Consider the following 17,367-nt stretch of genomic DNA (forward strand, 5'->3'; position numbering starts at 1 on the left):
GTGCAGTTTTCATTTTCTGTACTTGGACATATAAGAAATGAATTTAAAATAAGTGTTGTAGACTGTTTTTAGAAAGTTACTTTGATGATTTCCCTCATTATTACACTGATATTACAGACAATAGATGTGTCAAGTCCAAAGCAATACCTACAGGCTGGTACACCTGTTTGGAATATTTCTCTTTGCCCTCTTAATCAAATAAATATAATTTCATGGCTACAGTGTCAGTGCTTTAAAAACTTGTTTGTAAAAGAGCAAAGGGAAAAAAAAGCCCTACTAGAAAGCTCAAAAGTTTTGCAAATGACCCAGAGTTAATTAGAAAAGTCTGCACCCTGGCTAGTTCCCCTTCTCACGTGTCAGCTCTCATTAAATCAAAAAATTCTCCTTTCAAAGTTAACAAACACCATGGTTAACAAAACTGTTAAACTGGGATCAAGTGGGCACATTCCTAGGTTTATATATGATGTCATGCTAAGCAGCCCACAGCTGAACTTGCAAGTAGTATGAATGATTTTTCAATATATTAAGTATCTGATCTAATGCTAATTTTCTCTCTATAGGCTAACTGTGCTGGGAACAGGTGGCCCTGCTTTCAATTATGGAGGGCTAACATGCCAGTGTGAGGCCTGGATTAGTTCACCTTCTCACAGGGAATTTGCCTCGGTTGGGAATGGATTTATTATGGCTTCACACATGGAACGGAGCTCATGTCAGCTGAGGGCAGTGATACATCATATGATTCAAATTAACCTGCTGTGGACTGTTCCGCAGGGCTGATATTGTGTATTAAAATGACGACATTTTTAAAACAGCTTGAAAGAAACCAGGATTGCTGAAGTGCAATGGTTCCAATTTGTTCCAACTAATCTATCACCTGCTGGAGATATTATTCTAGAGGGTTTCTGGTAGCTGCTATTTTCCAGGTTTCTCCAAACCACTGACCTTGGTAATGGATACAATTGTTGCCTCTGCAAACAGTGGGGGAAAAAAGGCTGGAGAGAGTGCCATGGTGCAGTTCTGATTATTGTTTTTTATACCTAAGCCAAGATCCCCTGCTGTGCCCCTCGTGGTCCCCAGATCATGTGTGGAGGGACTGGCATGAAGGAGAAACCCACCAGCTCCCCAGTTTTCACTTTATCTTTCAGTGGGACACAACATTTCTTAGTTTATTTGAATATTATGTTCTGCAGAAATTATTTATAAAGGTGAAATATCAAGGACCTCCATTACTTCGCATCTAACCCAATGCCTTCCCAAGAAACTACTGCAGAAAGAGGACTTCAGTATAAAGCATCCATAATTTGCATGTATAAGTATTTAAAGGCAAATTTTATGACGCTATATTTCATAAACACGTTCTTGCATCATTTGTATCCAGAAAGACTACATCAAAGACAACTTTTCTAGGTAAGAAAGGTGATTAAAAAAATCCAGAAGGCAGACTAAAAGGTAAAGATGGTAATTTTTCAAAACCTATTCAAACAAGATGGTCATATTTGTTCCTCACATAATGAATTATATCTAATGCTGAAGCAACAAATAGTTCACTTTAATGTATTAGACAAAAATTGGATGTACAATCCAGCAACAGACTGAATATAAAAGATAGACAGTCATGTAAAGTGACGTAAATGGAATTTTTAAAATTTTACATAATTAGTTTCTGTAGAAAGAGAACGAGTAGTCCTCTAATACATTGTGGGGTTAAAGTTGAGGTCTGTTCCCACAGGCCTGATGATGAATGCTTATTTCTCCTAGGATCCTATTACCTTAAATCTGGAAGAAATATGGTTTTTCTTTAGTTGCCAAAAATGTACAAAATAATCAACTCATGTGGCAAGAAGTGCATTAATGTATCCTGTTATTCTCATTTAATTAGTGGTTTCCAAGTTTAGCTACTTGCTGTAGTTTTTTGATCTCCGAGCTAATACAGACTGACAACCTGGTTTCCTGTGTGGTGAAACCATACGAGTTTTCTGTGGAACACCATCTACTTATCTACTTCAGCTGACAAACTATTTGCAAGGAGTACTGGTTTTATCTAACACAGCAAACATTGGGAACCACTTGCAGGTTTTCTTCTGTTAACTGCTCGATGGCATTTTGCATTATAAAATATAGGCATGTTTGAGTCTCGTACTTGAAATTTAACCTCAGCACACCAACAATGTATTTTGAAAGAGAAATGACATTACAATTAAACCACTGAACTCTGAACACTCAAAATTCACACAGAAAACTGTATGGTTATCCTAACTGCTCCATATTTTTGTCTGCATAGGCACAGCTTTCAAAAATGTGCTGACTTTTCAGAACAGTTGATCATCTGTAACCAACAGGCAGCACCTACCAGTATATTCAATGCATTTCAGCAATTCACTTACTACAGTTATAAACCTCATATACATAAATGACCATGAAGCACACACTATGTCATTAGAAAATAGGTCAGTTAGCAGCAGCATTCTTTGCCAGATATTCACCAAAAAAGAACAGCCTTCAAGGCCTGCAACATAACTCTACTCCAGCGGTGCCTTTATTTATTTAATTTATTAGCTAAGCTGTCTCCCATCGGTGCCTTTTTTTACTCAAATGATTAGCTAAGCTGTCTCCCATCACACATACTGTTTGTTGATCTTGCAAGAGCTCTTGGGAGTTTTGCTGAAGTTCTTGTCCTCCAAGAACAACTGCCAGCTGCGCTAGGATCTGGTGGTGTAACACTTTCTCCAGGCCTGCTGACGGCCAAGCTACCTCACCCTGGAAGAAGCTGTGGTTAGGGGACTTCTTGTCCCACAGGGCAGTTAGTAACTCATTTTCCAGTAGCCTGCTGAGGAGCTGTCAGGCTCTTGTAACTCTCTCTGCATGTGCTGTTCTGACGCAATCACATGCAGAATGAGCCTTCCATTACTCATCCAATGAAACTTCCATCCCCCAAGGAAGGCTTCTTGGTAAAGGTTAGTTTATTTGAAGAGGATCTCATAGTGGTAACAGCTGAGGTTAGAAAAATCTGCAAGGGATGGTGGAGCTGTTTTGTTATACTACACTGGCAAACACTTCATTAAAATTCAGAGAAATTACCATTGAGTCATGTGCAATGATAGTTCCAATTAGCAGCAAAAAGATGGTGAAAAAAGCCTTTTGGCTAAGAATAGATCCTGGAAGAAATCTCTGAAGTTTTAAATGGTTTGTAAGAATAAACAGATTGAAGATTATGATGCATTATTTATGGTTTTCCAGTTCCCTATTCAGCAAAACACTATAGAGGGGAGAGATTTAACACTAATGCAAGATACAACTGAACTGGTGAAATTGGGGTGAACACATCCACTATTTGTGAATATATACTTTGCAAGCTGCTGCCAACTTCCATGTTTGCTAGTTTTACTAGGAATCTGTCCTACTGACCCTCAGGTGTGGAAGAAATGAAATATAAAGGCAGTACCAGGAAACTACAGTGAGAACCTTGAGAGAAGTGGAATGCACAAATGAAGGGTCTGGGAATATGGAAATCTGACAAACGTGGGGACAGAGGACATATAAGAACTGGTAGCAGAAGGATAAAGGAAAACCATTCTGGCAGCAGTGATCAAGGTCCCTGATAGAAGGTATGTTAACCCCTCCTGTGCTGTTCCTGATTAGAATGAAAAGCCATCATTACTATCAATTAACCATTTTTTTTCTCAAATGGCAGCAGAACTTGCAGTAGGGCCTGAAGATTCAAAGGCCTATTAATGTACCCAAATATGGATCAATCTAACAAAAGTCTTCCCTGAAATTATATCTTTAGAAAGCTGGAAAATTAAAAAAAAGGGGCAATGATGAGATTGTTCACATACTTTATTGTTTCCTTGAAAGCTCTGCCTCTGTGCAAAAATTTTTTCAAGCTACTTAACCACGGTATTTATAGTGAGGGTCAAATATGTGTGTCTCATTCACTGGTTACTCAGCTTGATGCCTTGGGCTTTGATATTCAGAAGTGATTTCTGCTTCACCCAAAGACAATATGAGCTGTGTTTCCAACATCAAATTCTGTATTTTTAAGTACTTTGGAAAACGAAATGGTTTGTTTTAAATTGATAACGTTAATAAAATGAGAAAATATTTAATGTCCCTGTGCCTCAGTTTTCTTCTGTGGAATGTCAAGGGCATAGTATTCCATCATCCACGTGAGGGTTGTGAAGGTAAATTAGTATTTCTGTAGTGCTCAGATGCTACAGCTGTAAGGCATGCAAAAGAAATTCTGCTGCAGATCCAGGATTAGATGTGTGCTGTAAGACTGTATGAACAGGTAACTGAATGAACAGGAAAATCCTGTACTCAAGAGCTCCTCACTAAATGGCTCATAACAGCTGTGCTGTGCGAAGTAAGGATATTCAGGATAAAAAAATAGGTTAAATAATTCAACAAACTATCACATATATGCATATGAAAAAATAGTTATGATGGATTTTCTAACTTTCACTATAACCTCAATTATTTTTCACTGTAATGCAGCTATAAATACATACTTCACAAAATAGAGAATGCAATTGGCAAGAATTTCTGATGCTCTAGGAGTGGAATTTCAAGTCATGTTATGTTATGCAAATGCTAACAAACTTCTACACTACACCACTTACTTTAATTAAAGAAACACAATATCACTAATTTTTCAATTTTACAATATCAGCGCTTAGGGTGATTGGAATTTCCAGAGCCAGGTATCCAGATTTCAAAGAACCCAAGAGAAGATGGCTTAGAAAAATCTTCAGAAACATTATAAAAGTCATCTTTTCTAAACACAACTGCAATAACATTTCAGTTTTCTAAGACTGAAGGCAGGTAGGCTTCATTCTGCTAGAAATTCAACAGATTCGGCCTTTCTAACGTTACTGTGGGAAGAAAATTAATAATTAAATCCTAAACCAATGGCTGGTCCAGGACTGCCCATTCCCCAGTTTTCACTTTCATTCAGAGTAATTGCCAGAGGAAAATTTCACATTTGTGAGCAAGCAATAAAATACATTTCTGATTATCTGATATCACTGAGTCATAGAATAATTAGGGTTGAAAGGGACCTCAGTGCTGATCTCCTTCAAACATCCCCTTCCGTTAGATCAGGTTGCTCAGGGCACCATCCTGTGTCCATGTGTGCATATCTACAGATGACATTAGAAAGGAAAGAATAAAGTGCAGCACTTACCTGGTCCATTAAGGAAGTCTTTAATTTGCACAGTGATAAGAGGAGGTGGAATACCACTTTTAGCATCTACCTCTCCTGCTACTGTCTGCAACCAAATCTTGCAATAATCCAGAGCTTCTGGTAGAGTCTTCCCAGGATCTACAGATGATAATCATCATAGACATTAATTATATTCCAGGAATATGATAAATTACAAAATGCTAAATACAAAATTGACCAGACAAAACTAAAGAATTTTAAATGTAATACGGTAAATATTATACCTGATATAAGTGGTTTACACAGCATTTGCACTTACAGGCAGATGCATGTGTGGAATAATGCATGCACTCATGGGTAAGAGCACAAAGCCTGAATTACAAAAAATTTAGAAAACTTGCAAAAATGCCAAGTAAAATATGAGTAAAATACATCAATAAAACAACTCTAAATAGCACACAATTTCAGCTTTAATTAATTAACGATTAAGTAATGACACTTAAGGACTCCTTACAAGAGAATCTGTGCTCAAAACCTGCTACTAGATGGTATCGTCATTGCTCAGTAGAGAAAATAATAATGGAAAGACAAATTATAAAGGCAAAAAACCCAGAATGCTATCAGAGCTCAGGAACAGAGCATGACAACAGTGCAGTTGTACCATTCCCTTTGCAGCTTCACCCAATAGCCAACCAGCAGCTATTCCTGGGTACCACCTTGAATGGTGCTCCTTGATCAGTCTGTAATACTACAGAAGTATATTAAAAATAAATCCATCCAAGGGCTATTCTGGTCTTCATTTTCCACGTATCACACATAAGAAAAACAGTTGGGTAAAAAGGCTTTTTAATCTTTAGGGACTCATGATCTTCATTATGACCATTCTCATTTCTGGCATTATGGTCTTAAATTATGAATAATCAGTCATTGTTTATTATCAAGTCTGCTGTGTTAATCATTGAATGTCTGTCTCATCCTCAAGTTAAGAAGATTTTCTTGAAGCTGCTCTCCTTTTCAGTCAATTAAAAACTGCTATAATTGCATTGAGTTTTACTGAATTAATTCCTTTCAGGAACAGGATTTACATACTCACTGTTATAGTCAACATATGGTATTGTGGTATCACAGTCATATGTGGACTGGGTATATAAAGCCAGCTTTGGAATTTGTGTTTCTTGACCTTATCATGTGATTCATATAAAACTTGGCACATATGAACCCTTATGTGATTTCAAAGAACCTACTGAAACCAATTGATCATGACTTTAGATCTATATGGAAAAGATCAAAAGTTAGCACATTCTTTTGTTTTTATTTGATCAATTTTCAGGCAATGACTTTACAGCAGTATTTGTACTGTATGGCATATACATTACAGCCTTTTCTTCCCTCTCTTCCTGCTACACATTTATAAAGTCAGCTCTCAACAGTTATTTAAGAGCTGTCACTGCATACAACAGATTTGTATATTTTCCATGAGAATTTCTACATTTTTACAATTTATAACTCTTTTCTTTTAATTACAATAACCAGATATTGTAATATCTGGTGGCACACTCCTTTTCATACAGTAACTGTTTTAGGGAACATTTCCTTTTCTATAGTAACTGTTTTAGGGAATATCTTGCTGTGTCTGGCATTTTTCTAATATACTGAAAATACTAGTACTATGACTACTACTACTGCTGTTACTCATCATCATCATCATCCTCTTTACCACCAAGGTACACATTTTTTCCAAAACACAGATTTATAGCTGTTCTGAACAAGGATCTCTGGGTTGGATCTATAAAATTAATCTTATTTTGTGCTGGTACACATCATAAACAGCTAACATTTTAACATTTTTCAGAATATATAGTGTAAAGCATTGTAAAAATGACTGACTATTGCTCAATGAACATGAGTAAATTGATTAAATTCATCTCTAAATTACCGTTCCTCTGTAAGTATCAATATAAACATTTAGGTGTACCAGTATGGCACAAAACACTGCAATATGCCATTCTTTTGTCTCGTTTCTGGAAGATATCATCACATATTGTATACAGCAACCTATATCTTCTACCAGTTTTTCAGAAAATCCACTAAATTTAGCTGAACACCTCTTGTGTAAAATATACTTACAGGTAATCTTATTATCCTAAGATGTGTTTATGTTATTAAGTACCTAATAATTATTTCAAAGTTGTAGCTCTTTCAAGCAGAAAACATCTCTGATGAAAAGAACTTACACAGCAGAAAATCCCTGTGTGACATATTTCATTACCTATACAAACTGCCCTCAGGCTACTGGGAAGTGCAGCACTTAAGCACAGAACCAAAAAATAAAACAACCATGGGACTCTCAGGAGATTTTTTTGCTTTGTCTCGTCTCCAAGGAGTGTAACACTGTCATCACCTGGGGCACTGCAGGACTGGGATATGTGAATAATAAGGACTCCAAAATTTGGAGGAACACAACATGAAGAAACCACAATGCACAAGTCCAACAAAATATATTACTTTTAACCCAGCACCGGTCCTACTGAGTTCAAGCATTTTTTAAGTTCAAGTGAAACTGACCTAATTTTGGAAGCCGGAGTATTGCGTTGACAATTTTGCATCAGAGTTAATAATACCAAAGGGCCATGCAAAGAGCCAGCTTGAGTGCTTAATAATACCAAAGTTAATAATACCAAAGATGCAAAGAGCCAGCTTGAATGCTTCCAAGCCCATGGCACAGAGTTAATCTGGAACCTGGGTAACAGACTTGGCTGTCCAACCAAATAGTCCAGTTTTATGTTTTTATGTAATTATATGAAAGGTAAAATCCAGAGGTCTCAAAACTGACTATGCTTGTGTATATCAAAAACTTGAGGGGAGTTCCAAATAAAATGTATGAGGGTAAGACAAATATATATCTCAAGGGTCAAACCACCAAAAGACGTGTATCCCTATTAAAATATCTTCTAATATCTTCTAAGCACATGCATTTTCATAGGATCAAGAATCAGAAAAGGAATAAAATAATATCAGTCAATCAATCCCTATGCCAAAAGCACAGGAAACAGGGAAGCAACTGAACAAAAAAAAAGAATTTTAGAATGAGAAGCGAGGAATTCATGATGAGAAGAGCTATTAGAAAAAGGACTCTTGTCTCTCAAGGAAATGATGGAGGCATTCAGAATGTTTAAAAATACACTTGACAGAACACTATAAAATATACAATTGGGAACAATTATGCATCAGCAGGGAACTGGTTTTGAATAATGTATTATAATAGGTCATTTCCATTTCCATTTTCTATGATTCTCCCAAAAATCAACACTTAAATTTGCAGTTATTTGTACAAAGAAAATGCTGGAGAAAACCCAGGGGATGCATATATAAGTACAAGGAGAGGCTAGAATTACTCCACAGCAAGCCAAGATAGAGAAAAGAAAGAACTGAGAAGCAAGGAGCAGTGAAGATGGCCAGAAATTTTATCCTCTACACCATGTGAAAAATTTGTCTGCAGCAGCAAAAGAAAAATGGTGAGACAACTATCACAGATCAACAAAAGTTTAAATTACAAAACTGTAATTTAAAATCTGTAAGACTGAGAAGGTAAAACCTTCTACAGATCCACCTTTACCTTTCTCCTCCCCTCTAAAATAAAAATTAAAAGAAAAAAATCTCTGGCTATTTTTAAATTCACCCAAACATCCAAAGCCACTTTTAGCCTTGCTGAGATCTGGACCTCAGCTCCAAACTTCACTTTATGCAACATCTTCCTAAACTTGATTTGAATTTGCAAGCTTTTGATTGCACTGCTATCCCCTTGGTCTTCTGTCAACAGCAGGCAGCAAACCCCAAACTTCCGAAGAGAACAGGGAGTCAGGGGAAAGGAAACCAGGAAGGCAGGAGAAATTCTGCATCTTGGAGATTTTCATTCTCCAAAATGTGTCTTTGTTCCTCTTCACAGCTGACAGCTAAGGGAGCATAGGGGCCATCTGGGAGGCTTTAATGGGGGGAGCTCGGGGAGCAGAGCCCCGTGAGCCCCGGGCAGGGGACAGGGCCACCGAGCGCGTGTGCGGGACGGCGGCGTGGCCCGCTCGGCTGGAACGCTCCCCAGCCCAACCGAGCGCTGCAATGTGCTTTTATTTCAATGGATGAATCATAGTTTGGTCTGCAGTCAATTTTAAAAGCCAGTATGATGCTGCAATCATCTCTGCATTTGAAACTCTGAAGTGGAACGTTTGGTCTTGTTTTCAAAACGGTTTCTACTGGAATTTAAAGAACACAAGTGGAAAAACATTTCTGCTAGCGTACTCACAAGTGCTGTGTCAGAAATGAGCACTTACAGTAACCTGAGGAATGCACATTCCCAGGCCAACTTGGCTTTATGGGTGGGGGCTGCACTGCTCCCCCTCAGCCATGACTGCAGATGTACAATAAATATACCCAGAGGGGAACAGGTGACGCTCCAGCAGAGCTCCCTCAGTGACACGCTAGGAAACAGCCTGAAATGCTCTCTGTGCCATGTAGGAAGCACAGGCTGACAGAGGCAGTGAATCAGGCTGCCCGCCAGAGCCAGCCTCTGCTGCTTTTCATGCAAAAGCCTGGAAAAGGCTTTCCATCGGATCAGAGGTTACATGTGGTCTTAGCTACTGCATCTGCTCTTCATGGACCCCCTGCCATCAAAGGCGTGGGTGTCAAATAAAATAAAATAAAATAAAAATCAAGAATAATTCTGGATGGCCCCACAATGACTGTTTTTTGCAAATGAGTGGTTGGCGGAAGTTGAAGAAATTCCACGCATAACAGATATTTACTGAGAAATTTCCCTTGAAACAACCAAGCACCACAACCTCCTCTTTGAAAGTAAACAAACAAACAAATAGAAAAAAGATTTTTCAAGAATGCCCAGAGCACAGTGGTCAGGAAATGAGGCAATTTTGTATCTGGATTACATTACCTGAAACAAAGCAAATAAAGATTTTAAAAAAATATTTATAAAAGCAGTTTATGAGATTACATTAAAAACAATTGCACCCACTTTATTTAAGTAAAAATGGCCAAAACTCTGCTAGCAAAAAACTAACAGTTAGCAGATGCCTTTTTGTTAAATATAGGATGAGCATTTAATAAAAAAGAGTAATTTTACAGTATCTTTCAGTCTTTTTTTACAGAATCTAACAAGTAAACTCAAGGAGCAGCTAGTCTTTTTAGTACCATTTATTAAGGAGTTAAAATTTATTCCATTAATTTATTTACTTTGATTTTAAGTTCCTGTACCTTGCAGTAGCATAACTGCAATCAAGCTGCACAATTACAATACACAAATGAAGCAGTTTAGCACAACCACAAGAAAACTGAGTTAACATTTCAACAACCTAATGAGTCTCCTCCTACAAATTGACTTTCCAGTGGAAGTGGTTGTAGAGAAGACTGAGGAAGCACAACCGTTGGGTCTTCAGCTCCCAGGCAGGCAAATGCTCCCACATACAGAGACTGCTCTGATGGAAATGTGCTGCGACTGACTGATAATTAATAAACTAAGAAGGTTGAACTTTTGAATGGCCTATTTCCCCCTATTTAATTCTTAAGTTCTTCTTTCTTTTGCGCTTCAGAAATTAAGCTAGAAATAAATAACAGTTAGTGTTGGAGGAGCCAAGTTCTTTGGATGAAATTTGGTGTTTCAGCCACTGTACAATGCTCTGTCTCACAAAAGGAGTGATAGTTTAATGTGCAAGATTGTGAATTTTATGCTCTATTCAAAACTAATAACAAAGCCCTTGTCCCAAATAAAATACATATGGCTTCATAACAGTATAAAATCTTCATTTCTGCATAATGTTCAAAGCAGTAAATGATCATGAAGCAGTAACCCTTAATTCTGTCACCAGCCTGGGACTAACTATTATTCTCTTTTATACAAAGGTTTGTAAAATAGACTGTCATCAAATTACCTATTAGAAGCATTTCTAAAGTCTAGAAAATCTTTGTTGACTTACAGCTAAACAACATATTTCTTAGAAGTGCACTATTGGGAGGTGAGAGATGAAAAGCACAACTAGATCCAGACTATCACCAGATTTTCTTTATCCAAATTTTTTTTTGGATAAAGAACTTATGTCAACCAAAAAATAAGACCTTCCTAATTTCTCAACAGAATTCTGCATTTGCTTCTGCTTTGCAAAACTTTGAGGCTTATTTCAGAACTGTGAATTTTTTTCTTTTATAAAAGCTATAAGAAATGGCACAGTATTTCACAAGACCTAAATCTATGGCTGTTAACAAACAGTATTGAAATCTTCAGAATTTCACACCAAAATTGATAGAAACAATTTTAAAAACATTCCTAAAATACACTTATGTAGTGTACATGCTGTAGAATGCATAGAATACATAGAAAAATTTTAAATGGTGGAGATTTTATTTGCATGTTTTGAATATAATGTAAATATTCCATATATAGCTCAACTATGTAAGTTCAACCATAGGAAACACCCCCATAGGTTTACCAAAAAACTTCATAACTATGTAATTTTACTTTTGCTCAGACAAGTCTCAATTTTTAGGCTGTGATCAAAATTTGCAATGTTTTAGGCCTGAAGTTTTGAGCTGCTGCTGCGCTGTGCTATCTCCATCACAGGATGGGACGCACACCATATTTTCACTAGGTTTATGGTTTGGCTGGTAATTTTTTTGTTTTGCTTTCAAGGTGGAAAATGCTCCCTCAGTTCTTATAATCCAGTTAAAATATATCTTTTAAATTTATCTTATGTTCTCTTCCCCATTCTAGGTTAGATAATAGTTGCATGCATATATGTACACATAAGAGCAGTCTTCTAGAGAGGCTAACTGGAAATACAGTTTGGCAACATTCACTGTAATTCAAACATCATTTATGCCTTTTCCCCATTCTTCAGTCCTTGATACACAGAGAAATATAGGAATAAAGTGCATGTGTACTGTACAGAAGGAGAGAAATTAACTTGGTTCTTTCAATCTTTATATTGTTCTTCATATGGATGATACATCTTTTTTCAGACAAAATTGTCAACAAATAATCACAACGCCAAGAAGAGTTGGTGTGATCAATGAAATCAACCATAGCAACACAAAAAATGCCACAAAGAGCTCCTTATTCTGTATTATATGATATGCAATATATAGAGTGTGTGTAATAGGTACACACATAGACACACACACACACATATATATAAAAAACATACAGTTCATGGCTATTTTCCTTCTAATACATGTTAGAAATGAAAAATAGGAATTTCCAAAACCAAGGTGTTACTATAGCGGTATGACAACATTAATCCTAAATGATGTGATTACCAGCACAGCAGGTCTTCCTAAACAAGAGTCAATAAAAACTTTATACTGCCTCCCTTCCTGAGTGAATTAGTGTGTAACTGGAAGTGTGCCTTAATTTTATTAACTTATTAATACATTTAGAATTGTATTTTTAGGTACTAGCACTTTAGCAAGCACCTCTCAAACTCTTTTGAGAAGAGGGCAGCAAGCACAGGATTCTGTGTGATACACAAGGAAGGTACTTATTTACTGCCCACAAAGGCAGCAGCATGAAACCAGGACTTCTGCCTTCACATAATGTCTGAGCCCTATCCCACACTTCTTTACATTTGCCTGACATGGAAACTTCAAGCCAAAGAAAAGGGTAAGACCCATGTATGGCTAATCTTTAGTCTCCCAATGAGCAACCTGTGGTGACTGAGGAGCTCTCAGGCTCTATGTTCCTACTATCTTTATTTAGACTTCTTGCCATGCTTCTGTGCTCTCTGATGCACTTTCAATTTATAAGAAGATTTTATTACAGCTTGTGTTTTGTAGAACTGCTGCCACAGACATGAAAATGGTGAAAGACTTCAGGAGTTAATTGTAGAAGCAGAATGGACAGAACCTTGCCCAGTTCATTGGTGGTGGCAGCTTGTGCCAAGGACACGCTTGAATGCCTCAGACACGAGAAATGAAGAAGTCCTATCGCATCTTTCCAAAGCACTAACTTAATGAAGATGTGATCTTAAACCTACTCCAAGCTTCCTTCAAGCTTTGCTTTGTGAATTTGCTTCACATTAATTGCTGCAATGACATTATACATAGTACATAAGAAATACACAGGAGAATCTGGAGTAAATCAAATTCCTGACACAAATGTGTTTCATTCAAGGCAGGATAGAACAGGAACAGCAGAGAAAGACAAAACCAGAAGGATTAATAAAATGTAGCAGAGAACAAATCTCCCTGTTTTAAGTATCTTTTCTTCCACTGCCTAACCTTTCTCACTGTTTAATCCCTCTTAAAAGTTCCACAACAATTCAGATTTCTGAGAACTGATTGCATTTTTAGTCTTTTGCATAAGCACATTATTTTAATGGTAATTTTAAAAAAATACAATCTTATTCAGCAAAGATTTGGTAAAGCTACATAGGAAAGTACACTGCTTTTCACAACTATTGTGCTGGGAGTAATATCAAGGAAAAACTAGCAATACCTACAGGTCTCATTCAGAAAACAATTTGAAACCCCATATCATCCTGGCTGTATGTTTATCTGCATACTCATTTACATTTTTTGGGGTAACACTCCATAATGATATATCTCATGAAATCAGTATACCCTGTACTGACTGCTAGACAAATGAATTGCAATAATTTCATTTCTCTCTTCCACAGTACAGATAAGGCAGAAAAAGAGTATTTCAGAATATTTTCTACTGAAGAGCTGTTTTGACATCTCTCATTATAAACCCTGCATATAGAATTTTAAAAAAAAGCATTTTTTAAGAGATGGAATTTGCTGCAAAACCCTATTGCTCAATTGAATGAAAACTTAAAATACATGACATCACTTGATGCTGTTTGAAAGATCACTTAATTTTTTTTACAGCTTATGTCCAAAACACCAGGTGATTCTACCTTTACCTTTACATTTGATTGGTAGGCTTATATAGGAAAATATTGTGACATTCAGTCATAAAAATGCTCTTTATGAAATTACCTTGGCCTGCAACCTTTACTTCCTCAGAAAACTTTCAGAAATTACAGCAATGCAACAATCCCTGCCACTATCTGGTAATGAGAAAGCAGTACTAAGAAACAGGAAGAACTGGTTGCTAAAAGGTTAGATCTTAATTAATTTCAAACATTTTACACACTTAACTTGATTCAGCTGTAGGTATAATCCTAAAAATATGTATATTTAGTGACTGATATTTAAAGATGTCCTGAAGTTCTCTCAGCTGTTTTCCACCACCCTCTGCAACTTCTGAGACATGCAATCATTTTCATGGTTACAACCAGGACCGGATGTTAAATGCCCTTACCTGTACACTTGTAGTCTGAGGTGACTCCTTTAAGACCAGCGTCGAACACTGATATTTCCACCTTCTGCTTTCTGTGGTGGCAGCTGAGGAGCACAGAGGGCTGTGACACAACCAGGTAGAGAAAGGGCTGGAGCTCGATGTCCCCCGCCCCCCGGCGCCCAGGCTGCCGTACAATAGTTATGCCCAGGGCTTGTCGAGCAGAGGACCTTGTGGAAGCGTGCAGACTCTCCAGCGACAGAAGACCTGGTTTTCTGCCAGCAGACAGGGGAGGGTTACTGTTCAAAAGATCATCTGCTGTGACAGAAGAGATGCATGGCTGACTGGGCTTCTTGGTGTCATGGCTGCTGCCTGAGACTGTTTCTGGAAGGTTCAAGGAGCTTTTACTGATCTTCTCACCGTCTTTCTGATCTTGCACTGATTTGGATTTAGGCGAGGCAGTGCACGAGTACGTCATCAGTGAAATTCGACTTGCTGTAACAAAAACGTCAAAGGGAATGAAGTTGAGATTCTTGACGATGGAGGACTGGCGGGAAGGACGGGCAATGCGGTGCTGGCTGGTGCCACTGTGCTGCTCGATCTGAATGATCCTGATCTTAACACTGTCGCTGCCAATTCCACTGTCCTGAGCCCCGCTATAACGGGAAGAAGTCTCAACTGTTCCTCCATCAGCCACATCCATCTTCTTCTGCTCCTGCTTGGAAACCTGCAAAGGAAAATGTTATATTAACTTTTGATATCCATATTACAGCTATTTCCACTTCAGTAACAGCAAAAAATCACTACATAAACATGATGTAAAAAGAGAGAATTATAAAAAAAAATCTGCCAAGTTAACTTTAACACAGTAATCACTCATGAAAACACAGCAGGTGTCTGTTCCAATGAAATGATGACTCACAATAGCTGAAGAGCCAAAAAAAAGTAAAAGAGAAAAAAACGAAAAACAAGCAGTAAGGATTTCTAGGCTTGGAAAACACTTAAAAAATTAAACTCTTCATTTATAAAGCTCTAAAGAATTTACAAGAAATTTATAGATTGATATAAACCCATATATCTATGAAATAATATATTGTAAATAAAAGCCTAGTTAGAATTGTTTTCAGATTTTGAGCACTGATGCTCAAAAAGTCACCTTTGTCACTAAAATTTTGTACTGCAATTAGATGAAATAGAACATAATAACAATCCACGACACAATCATAAAAAGACTAAATGGAAATTATAATCTGAAATGTATTGAAAAATATATTGTAGAAAAATATTTTTGTTAAAGTGTCATGGAAGGCAGCTGCCTTATATAAAACACCAAAGTTTAAGGAAACATCAAAACTATCTAAAGACTATCTTGGTGAGGGGAATGAGTTCTTAGCTTACCAAGGCTACATAGGGTTTGTGACATTCATAGGGTTTCATGTGAGAAATCACTGCATATAGAAATATTTCAAAAAGAAAACATAAACCACTGACAAACAAAAAGAGTGCAAGACTGAAATAAAAAGTTGCAAGGCTGGGTCCAGAGACCTTATTGTCCCAGCTCAAGAGACAGAGATATCCCAAGACAAAGAAGTACGTCAGTAAAAATCACTTTCAATACTGCTCATGAAACAAGTAAAAATCCTATAAAAAGCTTGAGGACAAGATGGGGAGCATATACTAAAGTATGTGGTAAAGAAACAAACTGCAAAAATTGAATAATAATTGATATATGACGAATTACTCAGATTCATATGAAGGTTAGAGGCATACATTCACCCTGTATAGCTTCCACAGCACAACTAACACTTCCATCTGTGCTGCTGCAGTAGTTGCTGCTCTGCTCTGTACAGGAGCTAACATAAGAAATGCCCAACTCGGTTGGATTCCTAACCCATCTAGCCCAATACACTGTTCTTGATGGCACCAGGAGGAAACTCTGTTAAGAAATACCAGAAACTCTGTCCACTTCCTACAATCTGCTCCTCTACAGCTGCTGCATGTAGGATGCCAGGGGTACATGTTTGCATGGTCGTTTTAGTAACCATTTCTGGGCTTCTTGTCCTTGAATTCATCCACTTCCTTCCTGAACGCACTGACAATGTCTGTTCTCCACAACCTTCAGGGGCAACAAGTTTCAATTTTTAAAAAAAAATTTGTTTTAAACCATCTCCTCCGAGTGACATCGCTTTCCCCCAACCTTTTGTAGCACATGAATTGTTCAGGTCCACATTCAGCTTTATTAGTGCTGTTATGACTTTGTAAAGTAAGATCACAGCCCTCCTCAGCCTTTTCTTCTTCAGACATTGAAATCCCAACCTTTTTAGTCTCTCCTCACAAAGGTGCTCGAGCACCTTCAATCTTTTTAGCCTCCCTTCTCTACTTTCATAACTTCACTATGGCCTTCTTTAGTACTCTACAAAGCACCCAAGAAGTGGAACCACTACAGTTCTCCACAAAAGTGAAATGCTTCTTCTGTCTTGTTCTCCATCTCCATCCAGATGTCCAGTATTTCGTTAGGTTTTTTTGGCTGATGCTGCACATTGACTCAACGATTTAATTTCTTCATTACAGGACCTATTTCAATAATTTCTTCTTATCTTGTCCACCCAAATGAATCTTCAAAAAGTGAAATATGAACTAAGGCAAACCGTACCTTAACTTCCTCTTCAAAAGAGAATAATGAATTACAAATAAATAATTTATCAGCAACTTAACTATAGGAATGAAGGGCAGTGAATTTCTCAATTTCCTCAAATTTCTGCGGTCTTTATGCAGTAATGTATTAGATTCTACACGTACTGCAGAAATTGGGTTATGAGGGAGGTAAAGAAAAGCAGGCTTTTTAAACCTTCCTTTATATTGTGCTTTATGAAACAAAGGGAGCAATCTCCTCTCCTTTTCTTTAAAG

The 17,367-nt window shown here is 37.3% G+C and overlaps 1 protein-coding gene across 1 annotated transcript in view; it reads right to left on the minus strand.

Annotated features, from left to right (window-relative positions):
• Nucleotides 1–17,367, minus strand: part of VPS13B (vacuolar protein sorting 13 homolog B) — a 430,474-nt gene that overhangs the window by 102,079 nt on the left and 311,028 nt on the right. Inside the window, 2 exon segments of the mRNA XM_084211579.1 lie at nucleotides 5,183–5,320; nucleotides 14,484–15,186. Coding sequence (XP_084067705.1) covers nucleotides 5,183–5,320; nucleotides 14,484–15,186 — 841 coding nt within the window.

Source organism: Fringilla coelebs (assembly GCF_963513975.1).
Source record: "Fringilla coelebs genome assembly, chromosome: 1".
NCBI lineage: Eukaryota > Metazoa > Chordata > Aves > Passeriformes > Fringillidae > Fringilla > Fringilla coelebs.